Source organism: Pinus tabuliformis, chromosome X, assembly GCF_031772625.1.
Source record: "Pinus tabuliformis cultivar Carrire ecotype Pingquan chromosome X, CPIR1, whole genome shotgun sequence".
NCBI classification, from domain to species: domain Eukaryota; kingdom Viridiplantae; phylum Streptophyta; class Pinopsida; order Pinales; family Pinaceae; genus Pinus; species Pinus tabuliformis.
In genome coordinates this window covers 1331903798-1331929781 of record NC_142308.1, presented here as the reverse complement: position 1 = coordinate 1331929781, position 25984 = coordinate 1331903798, and the positions used below count along the sequence as shown (strand labels likewise).

Here is a 25984-nt window from a genome sequence, read left to right as displayed (position 1 = left end):
TGGAGTACTTACCCGACATATCATGCTTGTGTTTAGCTGGATTCTGCCTCCAATCTCGGAGAGGTTCGGATGGCGATTCATTCTCCTTCGCGAATTTTTCCAAAAAGGCTCTATTATAGACTAGCTCGGGTTGAGGCAAATGATACATCCGTCTCAAGTCATCAGGCTTGAAGGAACCGAAAATCCTTCCATCCTTAGTATGGAAGGTTCTATCAGTGAGAGTAATTTCTTCAATTGCCCAACGTACCACATCAGTATAAGGCAAGACTTGTTCTCTGGCTGCTATTCTGTGCAGAAAGGAGTCAGCCAAATCTTTAAGAGTTGCCTCAGACTTTCTTAGTTCATCCACACTAGCCTCCGTTACTGTCTTTTCTGGTTGTTCTGCTTCTAGCAAATTGTATGTACCTTGCCATGTAGTACCAGGAAGACCAGTGCATGTAGTATCTGAGATTAAGCCTTTCTTTGAAACCATAGCAGCTTGGCCTGAGACAGGTGTCGGAGTAGAACCTGCCACCTTTTTTGAACTTCTTTCCCATCATATTCAGACTTCTCTCGGTTGAATTCTACACAAATGCAAGAGAAATCGTAATCAAAGAAATAACAATGACGATCCATAACGGGATAGATATATAACTTGAAGCGTGGTGAGATTAATTCTAAAAGTGGCTGTGGATCTAATGATTTGAGAGGGCACCGCAGATGCAATGATGGTGATTTTACAGCCTGCGGCTCCATAAATGACCATTACTTAAGTTATTAAACCGAATGACCCCTTAAAGCGTGCAATAGATTTCTTCAAAGGTCTAATCGTAATTGCTCGTTAATTCGAAGGGGCAAAGCTTTAAATACGCATGCATTACCTTATCCCTTTACTTAACGGCATTTTGAAATTTGTGCTTTTGTCAAATCGGATTTAAATATAACTTTAATGCTTTGAAATAATCACCTTTTTTTTTAGGAGTTCTGGTCATCATTAAGCGTCATCGCATCGCATCGGGAGTGTGAGTGACATTATCATTTGGGAGAGATCTTGGCGAATGCCGATTGCGACATTGTATCATATTAGCGCGCGAACATAATCCCTAAATGCATATCAATTGATTTACCGACTACCGATAGCGATATCACATCGCATCGGGAAAAAGATCTGAACGTCTTATGAAGATGTATGGGATTCTGCCGACTACCGATAGCGATATCGCATCGGGTCGAGGCTTAAAAGACTTTTCATAAGAGGCAGCGCCGATTTTTGATCACCGATATCGTGTCGCATCGGGGAAAAGATGTGTGCTTTTTCTGTGTGTGCATTGGCTATCGCCGATGGCCGATAGCGATATCGCATCGGAAAGAACCAAGGTAGCAAACGGTCTTGCGATTGCTTTTTCGGACTTAACCAAAAATTGCTTATTATTTGTTCAAAAAGGCTTTTGTTAACAAATTCATTTGATTATCATACCTTTTTCGAACAAATTCATTAATGCCAATTAAAATTTTTAAAAGGGACCCATTTCATATGTTAATTGTTTGTGATAAAAATGTTATGAAATGGGGGGTTGTTGTAGGGCACAACAGGACCATAGTAGTACCGATGGACGCATCGTTGTAACTACCGTACTCCCTACGCTAGGATGACCTCCATTGATCTGGGATCAATGATACTGGTCTGGGACCAGTGGTAGGAGTTGTACCATACTATGACGCTGACTTCGGGTCGGTTGAGACTGGTCTGGGATCAGTGGTACATACTCTGAGACTGACTTTGAGTCAGTGGAGGATGATATTGGTCTCGGACCATTGGAGTTGTACTCACTATGACGCTGACTTTGGGTTGGTTGAGACTGGTCTGGGACCAGTGGTACATACTCTAAGACTGACTTTGAGTCAGTATGATACATCCTCGATCATTTCTTCTTCTTCATAATTCGGACAAAAGCAGAGTAGAACAGAACAATGCAAGAGCAGAGTTGAACAGAACAAAACAGTACAGATCAGTGCAGGGCAGAACAAGACAAAGCAGAACAGGCAAAATAGAGCAGAGCAGGGCAAGGGTCAGGTTGTACAAGGCAGTGCATTTGATGGATGAATAGTAACGACCGATAGACAGATTGCAGATGAAGTTCTCCATGGTTGAGAGGGAGTGTTAAAATTGGCAACCAGGGCAAAACTTAATGTGGGTCATCTTATTCATGGCTAATAATATTTTTATTAGATTCCTCTCGTCGAGAGGTGTAGGATTGATATAAAGATCATCCAATTCCGATAAGTATTCATGGAGATATGAATTTATTTTGATTATGGAATTATTATCAAGCCGACCTACAACTCATGTAGGCTCAGAAGCCCAACAGTCGCATCTATTAACCCACCAACGTTGTGTATAAATATAAGAGGACTTTTCCTCATTTGGACTCACTCATCTCATCACATCTCTCTCTCTCTCTACTGCGCAGATATGAGTCTCTTCTCTACTGCGCTGAAATGGGTCTCTCTCTCTCACACATGTGAAGCCGGAAGCTGTTGAATTTGAAGCTGCAACTGCAGAAGTAAAGATTGACTTGCGTGGCCTAGAAGATCTCCTCTTTGGAACTGCGCTGTAGGTTCATCTGAACCTCCTTTGAAAGCCGCAACTTTTGGTGGTGGAATGAAGTCAATCCGATTGTCGGTTTGTGAGATATGGTCTGCCCTAGTTTGATAATGAAGCCGCTAATGTTGATGCTACTGATCTAGGATTTGCTACTGCTGATATGAATCAGATTTATTGTACTATTTCTCTCTACTGAATTATTGAAGATAAAAGAAGATTTGATCAAAGGGTTTCCCCACACATTGTGGGGTTTGTCCCTGGCTAGCCGCCACATCTTATGTCTCTTGTCTTGGCTTGTTTTCTGTCGATCGTTTAATGTTCTATCTGCACTTTACTTTATGTACATGTGATTGCTAATCGGTGGAATATAATAAGAAAAAGAAGTAAACTGTTATAAGCATAGACCATACCATAACTTAACAGATGTATAGACCTCAAACTATCTAGCATTACTATCCTCCACCGAACCTCAAAATGTAAATGACACATGTAAAGATGAATGTTGGGTCAAGGCCATGGATGAAGAACTTGAGCAAATTGAAAAAAATGACACTTGGGAATTAGTTCCTAGACCTCATGATAAAAATATTATAGGAACTAAAATGATATTCAAGAACAAGCTGAATGAAAATGGAGAAGTCATTAGAAACAAGGCCAGACTTGTTTGTAAAGAGTATGCTCAACAAGAAGGTATAGATTTTGAAAAAACTTTTGCACCTTTTGCCAGACTTGAAGCCATAAGAATGTTTCTTGCTTTTTCTAGTTTTCGGAAATTCAAAGTATATCAAATGGATGTAAAATCAACCTTCCTTAATGGAGATTTAGAAGAAGAAGTTTATATTGAACAACCAGAAGGATTCATTCTTGGAAATGATGCAAAACTTGTATGCAGACTCAAAAAGGCTCTCTATGGTCTGAAACAGGCTCCAAGGGCTTGGTATTACCACCTTGACAAATATCTACACCAACAAGGTTTTACAAAAGGTTCTGCAGATAGCAATTTATATACAAAGATTGAAAATGATAAATTGCTAATTATTATCGTTTATTTTGATGATATCATTTTGGTAGCAATGAAAAATCCATGAGTCAGAATTTTGCTTCAGTAATGCAGCAAGAATTTGAAATGTCCTTGCTTGGTGAACTTACCTATTTTCTTGGTCTACAAGTTCAACAAACTAAAGATGGCATTTTTCTTTCACAAACCAAATATCTCAAGCAGATCTTGAAATATACGGAATGGAAGATTCTAAACCTGTATGTACTCCAATTGTAACAGGATGCAATCTCAGCTCAAATGATGAATCAGCAGCAGTACATCAACCAACTTACAGATCCATGATTGACAGTCTACTTTATCTAACAGGTACTCGACTTGACATCATGAATGCAGTAGGAATAGTTGGAAGATTCCAAGCAAATCCAAAGGAATCACACCTTCATGCAGCCAAAAGAATTTTTAAATATCTTCAAGGAACTCAGGACTTTGGACTATGGTATCCTAGAGATGCAGATCTTACCCTTCATGCATATACAAACGCATATTGGGCAGGAAGTGTTGATGATAGAAAAAGCACTAGTGGTGGTGCATTCTATATGGGTTCCAGGTTAGTGTCTTGGTTCAACAAGAAACAAAGTTCAATTGCTTTATCTACAGCTGAAACAGAAGATGTGGCTGCTGCATCTTGCTGCACACAACTACTTTGGATGATGCAAACTTTGCAAGACATTCAGATCACATGTACTCCACCCATCTCCATTCTATGCGATAATACAAGTGCTATTAGTATTTCAAAGAATCCAGTCATACACTCCAAGACCAAGCACATACCCATCAAGTACCATTTTCTACGAGAACAAGTGCTTGAACAAAAGGTCAAATTGGAGTGTGCCCCCTCCAAAGAACAAGTTGCTGATATATTCACTAAACCACTGCCCAGAGAAACATTTGAATATCTCAGACAAAAGCTAGGAGTAGTTGCTGCATCATCTTGCTGTTAAATCCAGTTTTTCAGAGGAAGGTTATTATACGTGGGTTTCATGAAGTATAGTTGCGTATACACGTGGGTTTCTGTGCTGAAGGAGCGTATATATTTTTCTAACAGGAAAAACAGTGGGTTAGACTCTGATATGTGTGCTCTATTTGATGTTGATGATTATAGTCTAACGATATGTTTTCTTCATTAATTTTTATCAGACTGACAAAGATGCCTTGATTAATGACTTGTTAACAATGCACAGGTAGCACAGGTTCAGGGGGAGCATTAGCCTTCACACACATTTTGCATTGCTGGCATTATGGTTGCTGAGTCCATCTATGGCTTCAGACATTTATACCATTTGTTGCTTAAATCATGTAAAAGTCTAGGGTGTGATATGAATTCTCATACATTTGAATGAGTCCTATTGGACAAATGATGTAATTTGTATCCCCACTTTGCATGGGATGGATGATGTAATATTTATTATATTTTTGTCATGTATAAACAATTGGTATGTCCCCGAGTCAAATTTGGTATATCCCCACTTGGTTGGGAGATTGATGTATGTATGAGTCATTGGTGATAGGAGGTCAAACTCACATAGGTGAGTTATAGAGTCATGTTATTCTTTTGGAAAATATTTTCGCAGACTCTGCATGTGCTCAGGGAGAGCATGGACGGTTTAGTGCATCACAACATCAACGAATTCAGCATGTGCCTAGGGGGAGCATGATCAACGTTTATATTCAGCTGTTCAGATATGAAAGCATTCACTTTGGTCACCCCTTTTCCCTTGATATCCAAGGGGGAGAATATCTTGGTCTGCCCTTTGCGCTTGATGTCAAAGGGGGAGAGTATTTTGGTGTTGGTTGTTATCTCTAACAGTTTCTACAGCTTGCAGTAATCAACACCAACATGGTTGCCATCATGTCCAAAGGGGGAGATTGTTGGCATCACTGTTGATAATATCGGCGATACATCGGCGATATCGCGATATTTTCGGCAAAACGATATATCGCCGAGAAAATATCGCGATATTTTCAAAATATCGGCAAATATCGGAAAATATCGGCAAAATATCGCGATATTTTGAAAATATCGGCAAAATATCGGCTATATTTAAAAATTTGAAAAAATTATTTTTTATGCTTGCCGATATTTGCCGATATTTTGCCGATATTTTTGCTGATATTGCCGATAAGATATTTTCTGGACCCTTGCCGATATTTTTCCGATACCGATATTTTCAACACTTGTTGGCATTATGATGTATGTGTTGTACTTGATGGCAACCCACTTGTAGCAGAACAACTCACTTGTATATGGTAACGAGATGAATCTACGTAACTAGATGAATCTACAGGAGAGATATCAGATGTAACAGAATGCATGGCAGTTGTGTTTACAAATGTGACAAAATGCAGGGCAGTTCAAAGGAATCATTTCAAAAGTAATATGGAAAATTACAGTGTAACATGTCTATTCAGAGGTAACAGGGCCTTGGTACAGAAAAACAAGAAGATGGAACTAAGGTCTACTAATCAGAATAAAGAAGGTAAAGGAAAGGGTTGATGTAAAGCAGTTTAAGAAGTATACATAGGTCCACTTAGTCAAAACAGCGTATACATGCTGGTCCACAAAAGAAAAACGTGTATACGTATACACGCACTTTCACAGAAGGAAAAGCGCGTATGGGATGGAAAATCAAGGTTCTGGTCTAAGGTATTGGTCCGAGGTATATGGCCCAAGGTATTTGGGCCGAGGTATTGGTCCAAGGTATTGGTCTGAGGTATTTGGTCCAAGGTATTGGTCCTAAGTGGTTTTGGTCCAAGGTATTGAGAAAGGCCTGAAACTATATAAGGAGGAGAAGATCATTAGGCCAGGTGTACAAGTAATGAATATGTGATGAAGAGTGAGATCAAAAGAAAATATGCATGTTATGTGTTTATGGTGCTTTGCTTGATTTGAACTAAGGATGAACCTTAGCGGTTGATGGGGATGAGATCTAATAATGGATCAGGATCATGAGACCTAAAATGAATTATTATTATATGGTTTGATCATGGATAATCTAGATCTGAATGCTAACACATGATATACACTATAAATGTTTTGATCTGGGTATGTCTGAAGTCCGGAGGTGCAACGAAGTTATGAAGTAAGTATTTGCAGATCTGTACGCTGGTTCGCTTTGGTGAAGGTGCGTATACACGCTGGTTCGGCTCTTCCAAGTAGCGTATGCAAAAGAAAAGCTTGATGTTCAAGGATGACTGGTCAATTAAATCAGTGCTGCTGTTTTACTGCTGTCTGTCAATGAAGTCTTCTTAGATCTGAATGTAAAATTGAATGAATAAGGAGTTTGATATTTGATAGATTGATTGTATAAGTGAGAAGAAGTGATCTCTGTTGTTGCCTGTGTAAAGCTCTGTAAGTTGACAGTAGATGTTCAGTGTATTGCTGGTTGGTACATACTTGATTCAAAAATTTATGTTTGCAGTAGCTTTGGAGGTATATGCACGTTTGATTAACAGAGGTAGCGTATACACGCAGTTTGGGTTCATCCAAGTAGCGTATATAGTCTGATGCATGGTTTCTGAGGTTACAGCTGGTTTTGAATGATGATGCAGGTCTCTGGGTTCAGCACAGTGTTCTAGTGACAGTGATCTGATTGTTTCAGATTAACTGCATGTTGGTTGATGAAGTTTGAGTTTCTAAATTTCTGATGGGTTATTGATGAGTCAAGGTTTTCATATGTCCCAGGAGCATCCAGTCAGAAAATTCATGAAACGTGGTCCCTGGTGGAAGAGTGGAGTTTTCTGTAGGTTGGCACCTACGTACTAGTAAACATATTGGCTAGTACAAGAGCTAGGGGGTTGTAGCGCCCTTCCTATAGAAGCTGGAGAATGAGAGAAGGTTGTAACCTTCTGTAGGTAGAAGCTCGCGTACTGGTATGAGTCTGCACCGTTACAAGAATGTAAACAGATTTTCTTATTATTAAAAGAAGACAGAGACGACAACAGCAATTGGTTTTCACCCACATTGGGTTTCCACCTTAAATCTTGGTGTTCATGTGTGTTGCTTATGTGTGATGCTTTATTCTGCTTTTACTGCACTGTCTAATAAGTTACTGATGTACTGGTTTAAGATCAACACATGATAAATTGTCTAAATCACAACTTTTGTGGATATACGCTGGTTTCTCTAATCACAATTGTGTGTACACGCTAGTTCATTTCACTGAAGTAGCGTATATAAATCTGTTTGAGAAATAAAATTATTGATCTGATAATACTGATTCACCCCCCTCTTAGTATTATTTCCAACAGTTTGATGCAGAATAAAGGAAGGCCTTGAGAAAGGGCTGACTTGGTACTGGAAGAAGGACTTGGTCTAGGGATAGGGTCTTTGTATCTCATTTGAAGTAGATTCTAAGAAGAGAAGAATTTCTGGGTTTTCCCCTTTGAGGGGTTTTGACCTGGCTGAGAGCCTATATTTATGTCCTCTTTTGTTACTGTTATTGTTCTTGATATTGTTTGATGAAAAATCTAACTAAAGAATACAAAGAAGATAATTAAAGATTCAAAAGCACTATCAAGGTTAAGAAAAATAAGATTAATAACTTCCATTATCGATTTTCTAATATGGAATCAGAACTTAAGGTGCACAAGGAAGGCAACTGGAAGGACATTAAAAGGAATTGCTGATCAAAAGATAGGAAGCTCTGGAAGCCTGAAAGAAGAAGACTACAGGGAAAGTTGTCTCTTGAAGGGATTTGGTTAAAGGCTCGTTGGTAGAAGACCCTTTTAATCTAGGTTTTCTAGATTGAAGAAGATCAAGACTACACCAATCTCGCAAGAAGGGTGTTGATCTCACAAAAAGGGAGTCTATGTTGGAAGCTGTTGGTGGAGGAATCCTAGGGAACATCTTTCAAGGACATCATCAAGAACTCTCGAAAGATCTTGAAAGAATCAAGAAGGTTGGAGACATAATCAGGGAGAATCTTGGTCATCAAGTAAGTAACATATTAGTACATCATGCATGAATCTTCAATTCATATGGGTTCTTTCTACAAAGAGAGGAACAAGCTCTTTGGGGCATCAAACTATCTAGCATGGAAGAAAAGAATTGACTTGACACTGACAAAACAAGAAGTAATGGAATATGTTACTGGGGAAATTATTGAACTTGAGAAAGTTTAGACACAAGAACTAGCAAAGTACAAGAAAAGGGAAGTAAGATCTCAAAGAATCATAGTTGAATCAATTAAGAATTCTCTTGTTCCATTTGTCACAAATTTGAAGACTTCCAAGGCCATGTATGACAAGCTAGTGAATTTGTATTTGGTAAGTGCAATAGGTCAAAATATGCCATCAAGGAACAAGTTGTACAGAATAAAGAAATCAATGGATGAGGATGTGGCATCCTTCCTCATGAGAGTCTCTTAACTAAGAGACCATCTGTAAAGACTTGGGGAACCAATCACTGATTCTGAAGTAACCATCTGTGTACTGAATGCATTGCCACCAGAATGGAGCAGATTTGCAACAAGCATCTACTCCAAGAAGGATTCAACTCCCTTTGATGAGTTGTGGGCACAATGCATATTGGAAGAATCAAGGATCAAGGTCAAGTATGATATTGGGTCTGATGAGCAATCTCAAGCCTTTCTAGCCCGAGTCAAGACACTGAAGAAAGGAAAGTTTGGTAAGTCAAAGAAGAAAGACATGTCCAAAGTGCAATGTTTTGGATGCAATGAATTTGGACACTTTAAGAGGCACTGCCCAAACAAGTAGAACAATAAGAGAAAGGAAAAGAGTGAAGCTCATGTAGCCGAAGCCGTGGGAGAACCCAAGAAGAAGGCAAAGAAGGAAGAAGTGAAGGATCTTTGCTACTAAAGAAGGTTCACCAACTATCAGGCTCTTTGTGAAGTTTAACCTTTCTTTTAGGATAGTTAGTTTTGCATAGCATCATAGGAAGAAGCATATGATAGTAGCATATCTAGAATTTACATGATTAAGTTGCTTTGTAGAGATCATCTAGATGGATGGATAGATATACCATTCTTGCATATTGATCATCCAGGCATTATCTAACATTATGTTAGAGGTAGCCATCTTGCCTAAGTGGATCATCGTGATCTTGGAAGAACCATCATTATGGAAGGTTCTTGGGAAAAGCACTATGACAAGGTTAGTATGCATTCCATGTAATGTGGAGTCAATACTGGTAAAGGGATGAAGGAGTGCAATTGGTTTGGATGCAGGTTCTTTGTGAGATATATGGATAGCTAGATGGTCGGATGAAATGCTAGATATAAAACTTTGGATAAGATTCATGTGTAGAATCTTGTGGAAAGAAAGTTGGTCCTAAAATATGCTTAGGTATATGGATATATGATGCTTGAGAAAAATAAGAATTGACTTAAGGATGTATGAAGAATTTAAGACATTCTCTAGAATAGCTAGATGGTTGGATGAAAGCAAAAGATTGCATGCTAGATATAAAACTTTGGATAAGATTCATGTGTAGAATCTTGTGGAAAGAAAGTTGGTCCTAAAATATGCTTAGGTATATGGATATATGATGATTGAGAAAAATAAGAATTGACTTACTTAAGGATGTATAAAGAATTTCACACTTTCTCTAGAATATATATATATATATATATATATATATATATATACAATAATGATTAACATCGAGTATAGTCTTCAGAATAACTTGGTAATCAAGTTTGATCCTTGGGCACTTTGATGCATGAAGGAAGTTTCAAGTGAAGATGGTCGATGAGGATGTTGATGAGAAGGTCATCATGGTGATGTAAGTCTAATTTGTTTATGATTTGGTTATCTAGTTAATATATTGTTTTGCTACTTGGTAGAGTGTTGCAGGGATATATGATGGCAGTTGAGGCAAGCTCAATTGTATGGATGAATGATATTGAGGGAAGCTCGATATCTGGTACCTGACAACTGTGAAGTCAAGATATAGACATCTTGGGATTAAAATGGTAGTAGTGTGAGAAGATAACCTAAAGGTCAAAGCAAAATCACTTTCAAGAAGAAGCTATGATTAGCTTAAAGTTTGGTAAGGGTCAATGTAATGCCTTCATATCAAAGAAGAAAGTGATGAACAAGAAGATTGGCCTGGAACCTGTCACAAGATTGAAGAGAGAAGGTGGCTCCATGATACCTTGAAAGAAAGAAAGCTCGATGATGCAGAGGAAAGAGGGAGCCAGACAACTATGAAGAACTGGTAGCTAATACTCTTATGAAGACAAGTTGTAAGGCTTGTGATGGTGACTTCCCAAATAAAAAGGAAGTCTAGATCTCCTCTGATTTTGAGAGGGAGTAAAGGAGTCTCCTTGTATAGGAGCAAGGTTCTATTCTCAAGATTAAAGGAGAATATGGATGTCCTCTCTGGTTGAGAGGGAGTGATGTTGGACATCACATGTGCATTCTTCTCTTCAGGTGATGAAGAGAGAATGGCAGAGGATTAGATAAGCATCTGTGGTTTCGTTGAGGATATAGCATCCAAGAAAGGAAAGGGACCGACACTCTTTGAGGATGTGATAGGTATCCAAGAAAAGAGTTGTCGAAGGGGACTGATATTCTTTGAGGATTCAGGATTGGAGATCCAAGATAAGAATAGTCCTAAAAGGACATTCCTTGTAGACATCTAGATGGGGTTTGTACCTTGTAGAGGTAGTGCGGCATCACACGTAAATCCTCCTAGCATAATGCTCTTGATTAAAGTAGAGCTTGTCCAGTTAGGCCTCAGGGATAGTGCTGGTCATAATGATGATGCTTACAGTATGGCTTATCACTCTGACTCTTCTTGAGAACTATTCAGGTTGAGATATGATGTTGTACTAGTTGTACTATTATGAATACCTCCCTAGTTAAGAGGGAGTGTTGAGAAATGTAATTAGTTTATGTCTTCATAATTGTTGTACTCATTTCAATATGTATCAGTGTTGTTAAAATCGCGATAAAATCGCGATTTTTTCGCAAAACCGATTTTATCGCGATTTTTATCGATAAAAATCGACACTTTTTTTTATACTCGCGAGTTTTTCAAAAAATCGCGATTTTTTCGAAAAAATCGCGATTTTTAAGGAAAAAATCGCAGGGCACGGGGGCAGCGGCCTTTTTATATGGAAAATCGATTTTTTATTTATTTCATTGAGCAGTCTGCGCGGAGGAGGAGGAGAAGAAGTGAGGGAGAGGAGCTGAAGGGTTGCCGTCGGATTTGGGAGCGAATCCAAGCGTTTTTAGGAGGAATCCAAGCCAAGATCACCAATTTGTCCATAAACCAGGTATGTAGATTAATTTTTTTTTGTTTTGCTTCTATAAAAACTTTGTTTTTCATTGTTTTTAAAGAATTTTTGGAAATTTTTCATTGATTTGGGATGGGTTATTTGTTATGACTATGAGAACCAATTTTTTATTTTTATTTTCTCATTTTTTTTAAACATTGTTTATTTTTTTTGAATTTTCATTGTTTTTTGGCATTTGCCATTGGCATTTGGTTGGGTAACTTGGGTTTGGAAATTGGGATTTTGGAAATAATTAACTTGTAATTTTGTAAATGCTAAATTGTAATTTGTATTATGTAATCCTAAATTCTTATTTCCTAATCCTTATTTTTCCATAGGTTTGCAAATTCAAAATTCAAAAACAAACATGCCAAGGAAATTGGATCCTTTCTGGGAATATGGTGACCCTAAAACTCCGAATGATAGACAAAACTTGTATTGCAAGTTGTGTGGAAAGGAGATATTCGGGGGGGTGTACAGGTTGAAGTTCCACCTTGCACAAATCCCTGGACGTGATGTGGTGCCCTGTCCTAATACAAATGCTGAAATTATCCGAAAAGCCATGAGAGCATTGGGAGAATTAGAGCACTCTAAAGAGGCCAAAGAAGAACTCAAAAGGCAACTAAAAAGGTCAGCTGAAGGAAGTGGGCCAAGTGGCACTGGTTCTACTGCAGCGTCAGTCAATCCGGTAGCTGCATCATCATTTTTTGTTCCTCGAACCACACCTGGTGCACAACCAACTATCGGTTCAATGATGAAAAGAACTGAAAAAGAACAAGCTGACAAGTTGATGACAAAATTTCTCCTCTGGAGTGATATTCCTTTCAGCATTGTAAGGAATAATCCATTTTTCCAACCTACTGTTGATGCTATTGCTAGTGTTGGCTCGGGGTACAAAATCCCTTCTCTTCATGATTTCAGAGGCCGGCTTCTTCAAGATGAAAAGCGTGACTGCACCCAAAGATTGGAGGATTTTAGGGAATCCTGGGCACAAACAGGATGCACTGTTATGTCAGATGGTTGGACTGACCAAAAGGGGAGAACCCTTATAAACTTCTTGGTTAGTTGTCCCAGGGGGACTATGTTTATCAAATCTATTGATGCAACTCATCAAATCAAAGATGCAAAAAATTTATGTGATTTGCTGGATGTGTTTATTTTGGAGGTGGGTGCAGAAAATGTTGTCCAAGTCATAACGGACAACGCTGCAAATTATGTTGCTGCTGGTAGAATGCTTATGGACAGGCATCCTACTTTATTTTGGACACCTTGTGCTGCCCATTGTATTGATTTGATGTTAGAGGACATAGGGAAAATTCCCTTTGTCAAAGAGACTGTTGACTCATCAAAAAGCATCACAAAATTTATTTACAATCACACATCTGTGCTTAGCTTGATGAGAAAATGCACCAACAACAAAGAGTTGGTGCGCCCCGCCATTACACGGTTTGCGACGAGTTTCATATCTCTTCAATCCCTCTTGAAATCTATGTGGGATTTGAAGAGAATGTTTGTTTCAGAGGAGTGGCGTTCTTCGCCAATGAGCCGCAAACCAGAAGGAGAGGCCGTCTGCAGACTTGTTTCATACCAAGAAGACTTCTGGGCGGGAGTGCAGGAGGTGTGCGCTGTCACTGAACCTTTGGTAAAGGTTCTTCGGTTGGTAGATGGTGAGAAGCCCGCAATGGGCTATTTGTATGAAGCCATGGACAGGGCCAAAGAAGCCATTCGGTCCTACTATGATGACAAGGGAGATGATGGGTTCCAGAGACAACTCCTTCTATGGAACGTCATTGATGAGCGATGGAACAACACACTCCATCGTCCCATCATGCTGCTGGGCTTTTCCTGAACCCTACATTTTCTTATGCATGTGGGTTTGATTTTGATGCTGAGATCATGGATGGATTATTAACCTGTGTCCAGAAGATGGTGAGAACTCCAGAACAACGTATGGAGATCTCTAAACAAATTGAGACGTATAAGATGTCAGGTGGCACATTTGGCTTTGATATGGCTATCTTTGATAGGACGGCCAAAATGCCAGGAATTTTTTAGTTTGTAACTTTGTTTCAAATTTCATTGTCTCTTCAAATTCCATTTTTTTCTTATGTTTATTTGTAATTTTGTTGTAGCCGCATGGTGGAAGATTTATGGTGGCAGAGTACCCCTTTTGCAAAAGCTTGCCATACGCATCCTCAGCCAAACATGCAGCTCCTCGGGATGTGAGCGCAATTGGAGTGTATTTGAAAAAATACACAACAAGAAGCGCAATAGGTTAACAACTTAACACTTAAACATTTAAAATATTGCAAATTTCCAAATAAATTTTTGAATTCATTAAACAATATTTTTTTTTATAATATTAATTATTATTTCATGAACTTTGTACAGGTTGGAGTCCCGTAGACTTAATGACATGGTCTATGTCTACTACAATCTTCGATTGTGGGTGAGGCAACTAGACAAGACACCTGATATGGAAGCCATCTCATTGGATGAGATTGACACCACTGCTGAATGGAGGGTTGAGACCGAGAGGCCTCTCATGGATCCCACTGAGGATTGGTTAGTGCAGGATGAGGGGGAGGAGGAGGGGGAGGAGGAGGAGGAGGAGGAGCAGGAGCAGGAGCAGGAGCAGGAGGAGGAGGAGTTGGAGGAGCAGGAGGAGGAGGTGACACCGCCTACCCGGGCTACCACTAGAGGACGTGGTCTCTGTCTACCTACAGTAGCTGCTACTTCTACAGCTACTTCTTCAGCTTCTAGAGCACGTCAGACTCCACTGCCATTTCCACCACCACAGGCACCAGCATCTTCATCTAGGGGGAAAGGGAAAGCAGTGACATTTTCTCGCAAGAGGGGCAGAGGAAATCAATAGGATTAGAGTCTTAGACTTTCATTTTATTGTATATGACATTATGACATGATGAGATACATTATCATATTTTTTGTTGATATTTTGAGGCTGAGTTGGGACTCAGGACTGAGTTGGGACTCAGGACTTACTATTCAGGACATGATTCAATGTTATGTGTGATTTTAGCGCTAGAAATGATATTAAACATCTTATATATTAGTTTTTTTATCATATTTATGTGTCAATGTATTTATTTTATGTTGTAGATGGTTTAGATATTAAAAAAATTGAAAAAAAATGAATATTTTTGTGCCAAACGATTTTTTCCCGATTTTTTCCGATTTTTTCCCGATTTTAACGATTTTTTCCGCTTTTTTCCCGGCGCCGATTAAATCCCGATCGCGCTTTTAACAACATTGATATGTATCCTATGTAACAAACAAGAAAAGAAGAAAGAAAAATTATTACTATTAAAGCATGGGTTTCATGCTCATTATTGATGGTCTTCTAGGTAAAAGCATGTTCTTCGTGCTTCTAGGGTTTGTTAGGTCCTAGGATTTAGGAGTCAACATCATGCTTATAAGACCCTTCTAGGGAATTTGTAATTGTAAGAAGAATTATTTTTGAGTCTAGAAAGTCCTAGAATCTCCAAGAGTACAAGTCGGCGCTGGATCATCAAGTCGTCCTAAAGGAGGGAATTCGACCCCTTGAGAACGTTATAAAAGGAGTAGTTCGACTTCATTTGGAACACACTCACTCACAAGTTCGATCTACAAGGAGTTCGATCTATAGTTGGGAAGGGTAGAAGAAGGAGAGCGAAGGTTTAGAAGAAGCTGGGTGGACGAAATTTCTTGTTTTTGGGCTCTATCTCTCTCACACGTGCATAATTCTAGGGTCTCTGGGTTACAAAAATAAGCCAAAGTTGCAGCTCTGAGTTGCAGTAGGACGAAGTGCAAAATCTGGTAGCTGGAAGAGGGAAAACCTTTGTCTTGACCTCGTTGTCCTTGAGAGAGCTATCTTGCTCTAAGTAGGTCTTAGGAGGAGGCTAAATTAGGGTTTCCAAGACGCTGATGGGTCGAAGTTGCAGGTCGAGTAGCAGTGCTGTACCCGGCAGGTCGAAATTGCAAGGTGTAGCAGTTTGATGCAGAATAAATGAAGGACTTGAGAAAGGGCCATATTGTTACTTGGAGAAGGACTTGGTTTAGGGATTAGGTCTTTGTATCTCATTTGAAGTAGATTCTAAGAAGAGAAGAGTTTCTGGGTTTTCTCCATGGAGGGATTTTGCCCTGGCTGAGAGCCTATATCTGTGTCTTCTTTTGTCACTGTTATTGTTCTTGATGTTGTTTGATGAAAAATCTAACTAAAGAAGATAATTAAAGATTCACAAGCACTATCAAGGTTAAGAAAAATAAGATTAATAACTTCCACTATCGATTTTCTAACAACCTGACCTATGGAATCTTGCATGAGGGATGCTTTCATCTTGGGATATAGAATTGAAGGACTCTATAGAGTCAATGGAAGGCCGTTGTGAGCTATGTTACATGATAGCAATCATCAAACTGAGTTATGGCATCGAAGGTTTTCTCTACATCCCTCACTGTTATTATTATTACCTACAACAAATATTTTTTATTTTATTTTTATTTTTATTATCAAGGCATGTTCTTCATGATTTATACTTCGGCTTATTATGATTCTACATCTCAATGTTTGGTTTATACTAGCATTGTTGGGCCTATGACTGCTTGTTTGTGTGGGGAAGTTGCATGCTTCCTCAATTTCTTTTATGGAACTTCTACTCATAGGTTTTGTGGGATCATTTAAATTACTTCTCAGATTATTTCACAAATGAGTTTTAGTCTATTACAATGGATCTCTACTTTCCACATTATGATGTTGGTCTTTATTGGATGTTCTATATTCTACTGGTTCACCCTCAAGGGTAGGTTGAGCCATTCTTTATGTCTCCAGCCGTTGAACGTCTTGTAGTGGATCTTTCTCTTAATGATGTTGGCTTACTGTAGATGCTCTACACTCGATTTCAACATTGTGGTTCACGAACATCGAGTTCACTAGTTGTGGAATTTTGTTGGTGTGGAGTTCAATAGGGGTTGTTGTGGCCCATTTTTCAACATTAAATAGGGGAATAAAGCTTGTTTTGCAATGACTTCTCTATATGGGGGTGTTGCAATTATTGGTGTGATATATACACGTGACCATGACACATTCATACATCTCATTAGCATACTTGTAGATCATATTTTATTCTTTTATTGTATCACTAGATGTGGTTAAGGCCAACCTCAATCAACTTTGATATGTAGGCTCAATAAACCTCTTGGGGAGATTGCCCTACTTATGTTGGTCCTTAATCCTCTTGGGAGGATGCCTTACCTACTTGAATAGTATAAATACATCACTCAAGCTTTGTTTGTAAATCATCTTTTTGATCATTGAGTGAAGGCTCTCTAATATAAGTGTCTAGGTCTACGAGCACCCAAACCTTGTGCTACACACTCTTATTTGTTGGTTGGCTTTTCTCTCACTTTTGCACTTGATCTTTCTCTCTATAGCAAATTGAGGAACAACTCCAACATGTTGAAAATTGTTTGATAGCTAGAATTTCTTATCATGATAATTACTTGTGACTAATTATATATGTTTTTCATTTGGTATTTACTTCATTCATTAGGTCATCAAGCAATTATACAAATACAATGCACAAAAGACAAGAGACACCAGAGATTAGGCCAGAGGCCAGGGCAAAACCCACAAGGGGAAAACCCGTCAATCCTTTCCTTATAGATTCTTCGTCAACAAGAGAAATCCAAGTCAAACTAATCAGCGATCCAAGTGCCAAGTCAGCCCTCCAAACTCTGTCATGTTTTGTCTACAAGATAGTCAATCAATCTGCCACATGTCTGTCCTCGTCCTATAAAAATAGTATTCTTCTTGTAGCTTGCATTACACAAAAATACTAGTCTCCTTGTAGCTCGCATCATTGCATAGATAATATTCTTCCTCGCAGTGCTTTTATACTTATGAAATTCTTCGTATTGTTTTGTCATGCCTCAATGATGTATATCGAACTGTTGCTTGCCTCAGAGATATGCATCAAACTGTTACTTAGCCTTCTCCTTTTGCTTGAGCGAGGATACTTAGATTTTTCCTTGTCCTTATTTACTTCGTCCTTCTTCATACTTTTTATACTTCAGAGATAGATGACTTGGATGATGTGTGTATTGTATGTTGCAAATGAGGGATGCAAATAGGCTTTGTATGGTCTTCTTCCACAAGCGAATGGGTGTGTCCCTGAATATGCTGACATGAACTCTTGGAGAACTGATTTGGCAACTTGGTGAGATAAATGACATTGGCAAACTTCGAATTTTATTTCTTTTGCAAGGGTCATGAAGAACATGCCCTTCTAAATTTTCTTTTGACCAATAAAAAGCATGGAGAACATGCTTCTAAGTTGCATGAAGCACTGAAATGTTTTGGAGTTTCCGAAATGGGTATGTTTAGAAACGTCACCTCCCAAAAATGGAAATGTTGGCTGAAATGTCGGCCAAATCGTCATGTCTATATATATATATATATTATAGAAATTTATAAATGAGTGAATGACACATTATCTTGCAAGAAAAAAGAGAATACGACCGATAGATGACAATTTAGAAGGAAAACCAAGTCTATATTAACTCTCATATATGATTACATAATGGTCGAGTTTCGAAGTTTTGGGTATGGGTACGTCCCGAAACATCAGGTTCCTAGAAGTTTCATGCAACATAGACATGCTTTGATAATAAAAATATTAATAATAATTTTGCTTGATTTTAGACTTTTGTGATCCATATTGATTATGAGATTGTCTTTCGGATTAATCACATCATTAATTATTGGTCGACATTTGGAACCATCTAATGTGGTTCATTCTCAGGATAAAGGTGAAAAAATCAATCTATCATGATGTTTAAATAGCAAAGATGCATCCAGTTCCAGAATTAGCAGTTAGGAAAAATAAAATAATTTAATTAAAATTGAACGGTATGATAGATTCTTGGTTAATATACTATATTATAAAAATAAAAAAACAAACAGTTAGTTAAGGAAACTGTTTGTTTTTTGATTTTTATAATATAATATATTAACCAAGGCTCTATCCTAATGTTCAATTTTAATAAAACTATTTTATTTCTCCTAACGGCTATTTCTGGAACTGGATGCATCTCTTCTATTTAAACATTATGATAGATTGATTTTTTCACCTTTGTCTTGAGGATGAACCACATTAGATGGTTTGAAACATTGACCAACAATTAATGATGTGATTAATCTGAAAGACAATTTCATAATAATAATTTTTCTTCTTTTTATTTTTACACAAAATACATATTGATACATGACATATGTGAAGTCTGAACGTAGTTACAATTCCAACACAACACACTGTTTTAGTGTTAGTTTTTCTCTTTCCATTGCAGGTTTTTTGTGTTGGCATTTTAGGTTCCATTCAATCCCCTTTTTCTGTCTGTGATTTGAACATAATCAACATAGTGCACTTTCCTTGCTGTTCTTTCTTTTCTTTTTCCATTTTAGAAGGAATTGTGCTCTGCTATTCAATGAAACATAAGGAGTGATATAGAGGGATTTTTTAATCATAAATTTCTTTAATGTGTAGCTATTTGCTGGGATCAGTGGTTTCCAGAGGCAGCAAGAGCAATGGTTCTTATGGGGGCAGAAATCTTATTTTATCCAACCGCAATAGGCTCTGAACCGCAGGATTCCGATCTTGATTCATCTCAGCATTGGAAGCGAGTTATGCAAGGGCATGCAGGAGCTAATATTGTAAGTTTGTATTACTATTTTCATGAAGGTGCACTTACATTGTTCATTGGAATGGATGTGCCTACTGCAGGCATCAACCCTTTGTAATGTCGTGCAAGGTCTGTTGAAGTGGATTTGGTACAGTTGTGTATGACATCCATTTTCTCATGAAAACACAAGATAGGGCTTAAGAACACAGTAGATAATGTGGAAGTCTGGAGCCCTAGTCACCTTAGTAATTCACCTCGCAGGATTCCCTTGGTTTTTGTACTCATACTTATAATGTGCTTATATATGGTCGTGCTTGCACTTGAGCACATACTGTTTAAACATCTTTCTGCAATTTTTGCATATGAGGTTAGAATAGGTTCGTTTTCTTAAAATAATTTCTTTATGACATTACAGGTACCATTGGTTGCATCAAACCGAATTGGAAAGGAGGTTATTGAAACTGAGCATGGACCGAGTCAGATAACGTTTTATGGAAACTCCTTCATAGCAGGTGTGCTTATTCTTCTACTGGGACGCTGAAGTGTGTAGTTATGTCTTTTGTGCACTTGTTTTGTGTTTGTATGAAATATATTAAACAGTCAGGTCATCGATATTATGAACAGGACCTACTGGAGAAATATTATCAGCTGCTAATGACAAAGATGAAGCAATCTTAGTTTACGAATTCGACCTGAACGAGATCAAGATGAAAAGGAAGAGCTGGGGAGTATTTAGAGATAGGCGACCTGATCTGTATAAGGTGCTTTTAACATTAGATGGCAGTAGGACATGACACCATATGAAGGATCTTTTACTAAAGATGTGTTTTTTTTGCTTTGTTGTGAACTCATGAGGGATTTGGACTGGTGAACTATCACCAAGAGTGCCTTAACAGTGCACCCATTCACCATCAATTCAATACTAAACATATATTATCAGATTGGTATAGTTGAAACTTCTTGGTGACCTCAAGTTTTTCATAAAATATCTTAGTCTCTTACATATTTGTATATTTTGACCAGACCATCAAGTATAGATAATATATTTCACATTTTGTTGTTGGGCATCCTGGTTACTTTTCAAACATTACCGTGTTAAATAGGAATAATTAATGTGCAATCTTAAAATCGACAAGAACTAGAAATTTTGGATGTTGGTATCAAACTGTTCTTCACATGGAATGCATGTAATTCTGTCTCTAACAATCTAGTCTGTTGTAAGCTAAAAAAATTTGGATTCATTTACAAATATCTGCAATAATTCACATTCGCCGCACCACTGCATGCCTCAAGAATCCTTGTTATTGTCACATCTCATAAAACTATATATTTATTTATATGGGTGATGAATGTTTGGAGAGTCTTAGCCTCTTACGAAGGACAATCAAGAACTTCCATTTCATTTCCAGTTTCAGTGTATTGCTTGACAATGTGATCCTCTCTCATTTTGAAGATAATCATACAACGTACAAAGGAATCACTCTCTGGTGGCATGAATGCGGAATTGTGTTGGAATATTATGATTTATGATTTGAAATTTGTAGGGGAAAAGAAAGGATAGTCGTTCTACATAGCGCTGGAAGATAGTGAAGAAAACACTCGGGAATCAACGAAGTATAGTTTCCCTGTTATGATAAAGCACAAAAGCTTCGTAGGGGAGAAGGATATGACAAATATTCTCAAGCGTTTTGTTGGGTTGGACCTCTCAAATATTAATTCCATTTGCAAAATAGACCATGCATCAAATTTGGGTAGCTATAGGACCATTAAGATAGGTCACAACGTAAACAAGGTTATATGTTAGATTTTTTGAGAAATACATAACAATTTTGAGTAATGATATCGGTTTAATGTCAACGACTGGGAAGGTTTTGTTAGAATTGTTAAATTATAGATTATATCTTACCTTAGAAACATTGAGTGTGTTATTCGAATCAACCTTCGGGAGCTACTTTATCACGATCGGAGGGAGCGCGCGCGGAGCTGGAGCGAGGGTTTGGAGAATCGCAGCAGCAGCAGCTTCGCCTTGGCCTGGGCCGCGAGGCCTGTTTTGGGGCCTGGCCTCCGCCATGGCCCATTCTGATCCATCAACTGGGGATGCAGAGAAAGCTTTCTCTGATTTGGTAAAATCTCTGCCCCCTGTCCGTCCGAAGCCAGCAACATCCAAATTTGTTAAGAAACTTGATACACTCCAAGAAGTTCAGTTACCTCCTTCTCTTCCACGAATGGCAGCTTTATCTCTAGCAGAAAAAGGGCTCATTGGACAGTTCACAGGCTTATGGCCCTCACCAAAGACAGTCCAGAGATGGGTGGAAAGGAACTGGTCTGATAAAACTCAAGGAAAGATTTCGATTCGATTCTGCGGCAAAGGCTATTATACCTTCCATTTTGAAACCAAAGCAGATAAGGATCTGATATTTAGAAACGGGCCCTATTTTATGGACTCTCGAGGGTTATATCTGAACAAATGGACCCCTGATTTCGACCCTGAACTCGATATTCCGAATGCGGTTCCGGTTTGGGTCCGTCTTCCCCATCTCCCCCTGCACTGCTGGGGAGATGACTCGGTAAAAGCAATAGGGAATGCAGTCGGCAAGTACATCGACAGAAGCGAGCCTAAAGATAACATGCAAGCTTGTGCAAGGATTTGCGTAGAAGTGGACCTTGGGAAAGGCCTACCAGAAGCCATCAAGCTGAAGGTGGATGACTGGAGCTACATACAGCAGCTGGACTACGAGCAAATTCCATTTAAATGTAAGGTATGTCATGAATACGGCCATTTTGCCAATAGATGCTCTAAAAATACTAATCTTGACTCTGAAGATCAAGGAGATCAGTGGGAAACTGTGAAAAAAAAGAAAGCAGCACCTCAGGCAAAACAAGATCCACCTCCTGAACAACCGGGACCCTCCTCTCCTCGCCCCACCTCTCCATCTTTTAACCCTCCTGGACCTTCCCTTGACTCTTCCTTCCCCTCCTCTTCCAACCCTTTCCTTATTTTATCCTCTGATGATCCTCAGACTGATCAGCCATCTTCGAATCTGATTGAGCCCCCCTTGATTTCTTCGACCCCCTCTCAGCCCGTCATTGATCCTCCCCCCCTCAGAACCACCAGAAGTTCCTCCAAAGACTTTGGCTCCTCCGGTGATATCCACAAGAAACCTGGACCAGGCAGAAAGTCAGCCAAGCAGCATCGGGAAGAAAGCACGCAAAAGGACATAGCCCTAGGGATCCAAACTCCTATGGAATCTTTCATTACAGGTTCACAAGAGAAAGATACAGCAGGTAAAGAACATGAGAGGCGAGCACCTCCTCGCTCGAACGCCTCATGATGAAGCTTTTATCTTGGAACAGCAGGGGTATGGGGCACCCCTCCAAATCAGCTGCCCTACGAGATCTTCTTCAAACAGAAAGACCTGAAATTGTTCTGATACAGGAAACCAAGCAAAGTCAGAGCGAAATGCAAATAATTATAGAAGCCCAAAAAAATTTCTCAGGGGCCAGTAGCAACTCCAGAGGAGCCTCTGGAGGAATCACAACCATGTGGAATAAGCAGTACTGGGACTGCAAATCCTTTGTCCTCAATCAAAACTGGGTTAGGACCAACCTTATCAACAAGGAAGAGAGCTGTGACTTAATCATTTATAATGTCTATATCCCCAACCATTACCGGGAAAAGGAACAATGTTGGAAGGATTTGAAGGAAGAAATAGACAAGGAGCAGAACCCAAATGTTATTCTTGCTGGAGACTTCAATTTAATTCTTCATGCGAATGAGAAAAGGGGGGGCACCTTCACCCCCGACCCCTCCAGAAGACAGCTGGAAATGATAATGGCTGAACATGAACTGATGGATATCATTCCAAAAAATAGGAAATATACTTGGAACAACAGAAGATTGGGGCCAGGCAACATTATGGAAAGGTTGGACAGAATACTGGTCAATGTTTCCCTTCTCTCCTCCTTTGCCGCAGGCCACACCAAAATTCTCAGTGCCACAGCCTCAGATCACTTCCCCATTCTCTTAACGCTGGACTCCCACGCTCATTTGGGACCAATTCCGTTCAGGTACAATCCCTTGTGGAGAGACAGCGCTGAGGCCGAGGCTATCATAGAAGAAACTTGGAAGCAACACGTTGAAGGTTCCCCAAATCATATTTGGGAAACAAAACTTCGAAACATAAGGAAGGCACTCAAGGATTGGGCAAAAGCCAGCTATCAAGAGCCAGAAAAAATAAGGAAAAAACTACAGCAGGATTTGGAAGAGATCCACAAACAAATAGAGGACCATGGATTCACTCATCAGCTGAAAAGTAAGGAATGGGAGGTTCAGGGACAGCTAATTCAAATAAAGAGAGCGGAAGAGATCAAATGGAGGATCAAGTCAAGAGAATTATGGTTAAAGGAAGGTGATAAAAATACGGCATACTTTCATAAGCAGGCCACAGCAAAAAAAACAAGGAACAATGTTACCACTATTACTGATAGTCAAGGCAGCCAGCATAATGACCAAGAATCTATAAAAAGAGCTGCCTTCCTCCATTACAATTGTCTCCTCACAGAAAATCAAGGAGACGCTGACTATTCGGCCTTCCTTAAGCATCTTCCGGAAAAAATCTCTGTTGAGGAGAATGACAGGTTAAACAGTGAAATTACAGAGGAGGAGATCAGAAAAGCCATCTGGACTTTACAACCAGACAAGTCCCCAGGTCCAGACGGTTTCCCAATAAATTTTTACAGGGACCATTGGCATTTGATAAAAAAAGATCTTGTTAAAATGATGAAAGGAATCCAAAGGAAAAAGAAAATGGGGGGCTTCACAAATTCAACTTTTCTCGCCCTCATTCCTAAGGAAAACCGCCCCACTTCTTTCTCCAGATTTAGACCTATTTCTTTGTGTAACACTTCTTACAAGATCTTTGCAAAAATTATAGCAGCCAGGCTCCAGCCACTTCTCCCTTCCCTTATATCTGAAAATCAAGGAGGCTTCATGTCCAACAGGCAAATTCATGATACCATCACCTTGGTTCAAGAAGCTATCCACTCCAGCACATCTAGGCAGGAGAAAGGCTTCGTTCTTAAGCTAGATTTAGCCAACGCATTCGATCGAGTAAGACACTCCTTCTTGTTCGCTGTCTTGAGGAAAATGGGATTTAATTCTGCCTTCATCAGCACCATTGCCGCTTGTATCTCTGGCCCCTGGATCTCGCCTCTCATAAACGGCCGCCCTTGCGATGCTTTTCAATCCTCAAGAGGGCTAAGGCAAGGTTGCCCTCTTTCCCCCTATCTTTTCATCTTGATGGCTGAATCCTTTAGCAGCACCCTTGAACACAACAGAAGAGTTGGCCTCATCTCTGGTATCAAGTTTGGAAACGGAGTGAAAAATATCAATCACTCTCAATTTGCTGACGACACTCTGCTTATTGGTGGGGCATCCACTACTATAGCAAGGCGCTTCAAAATCCTCCTCGATCAATTTATGGCGTGCTCAGGAGGAGAAGTCAACTTCCAAAAAAGTTGCATCTATGGATGGAACATCTCCAATCAAACAGCCCACAGTATTGCTAACATCTTTGGAGTTGCCTTCAAAGCAACCTGGGACCACTTTACCTACCTTGGGATGCCGGTCACCATGGGCTCTCTAAAAGCCACCACCTGGAATGAAATAATAGACAAAGTCAAAAGGAAGGTTCAGCAATGGGGAAGTCAATGGCTTAACCCAGCTGGCAGATTAATTTTGCTCAAATCAGGTATCTCCTCCTTACCTTTATACCGATTCACTCTTTATCAAGCTCCTGCTTCTTTTCACTATAAGCTGGAAACCGCCCTCCGCAATTTTTTATGGCAAGGAGGGAAAAAAGAAAAAAATAGATTCAATTTGGTCAATTGGAAAAGCGTAATACAATCTCCAGATAGAGGTGGGTTGGGAATCAGAGCTCCTAAAATTCTAAATCTCGCATTTGGGATTAAAATGGCTTGGAGGCTAATTAATGAACCAAAAGCCTGGTGGAAACAGGTCATTGAATGCAAATATCTCTCTGACAATAGACAAAGACTCCTTGAAACTGATATTCCCAATAGAGATTCTACCAAAATCTGGCACCTCTGTAAGAAAGCAATCCCCACTCTCATTCAAAACACCTCAAAGATTCCGGGGGAAGGGAGCAGTATAAATTATGCCACTGATAAAATTATGGGTTTCCAACCTCTAAATACTGTTGAAGAAGCCATTCCCTTCATCCTCTATCTTAACAGCAAAGGCATTCAGAGGCTGGACCAAATTTCAAAATGGGATGCTGATACTGGAGCTTGGACTAGCTGGGACTTTCCAGTTATTCCCCCACACTTGGAATCAAGCTATCAAGCCCTCCATAAAAATCTTCAGAACAGAGCCCCCATTAAAAAAGGAGCAGCAGATGGGTT

The 25984-nt window shown here is 39.3% G+C and overlaps 2 protein-coding genes across 2 annotated transcripts in view; both read left to right on the top strand.

Moving 5' to 3' along the window:
* Window positions 1-14856, top strand: part of LOC149144999 (uncharacterized) — a 52489-nt gene extending 37633 nt beyond the window's left edge. Inside the window, exons 2-3 of the mRNA XM_089448641.1 lie at window positions 14017-14158; window positions 14276-14856. Of these exons, the coding sequence (XP_089304767.1) occupies window positions 14017-14158; window positions 14276-14759 (626 nt within the window). The 3' untranslated portion in view covers window positions 14760-14856. The remainder of the gene's footprint in view (window positions 1-14016; window positions 14159-14275) is intronic.
* NLP1 (nitrilase-like protein 1) overlaps window positions 1-20628 on the top strand; it is a 220310-nt gene extending 199682 nt beyond the window's left edge. The window contains exons 7-9 of the mRNA XM_089448689.1: window positions 19426-19592; window positions 19977-20073; window positions 20186-20628. Of these exons, the coding sequence (XP_089304815.1) occupies window positions 19426-19592; window positions 19977-20073; window positions 20186-20355 (434 nt within the window). The 3' untranslated portion in view covers window positions 20356-20628. The remainder of the gene's footprint in view (window positions 1-19425; window positions 19593-19976; window positions 20074-20185) is intronic.
* Window positions 20629-25984: the final 5356 nt, after the last annotated feature.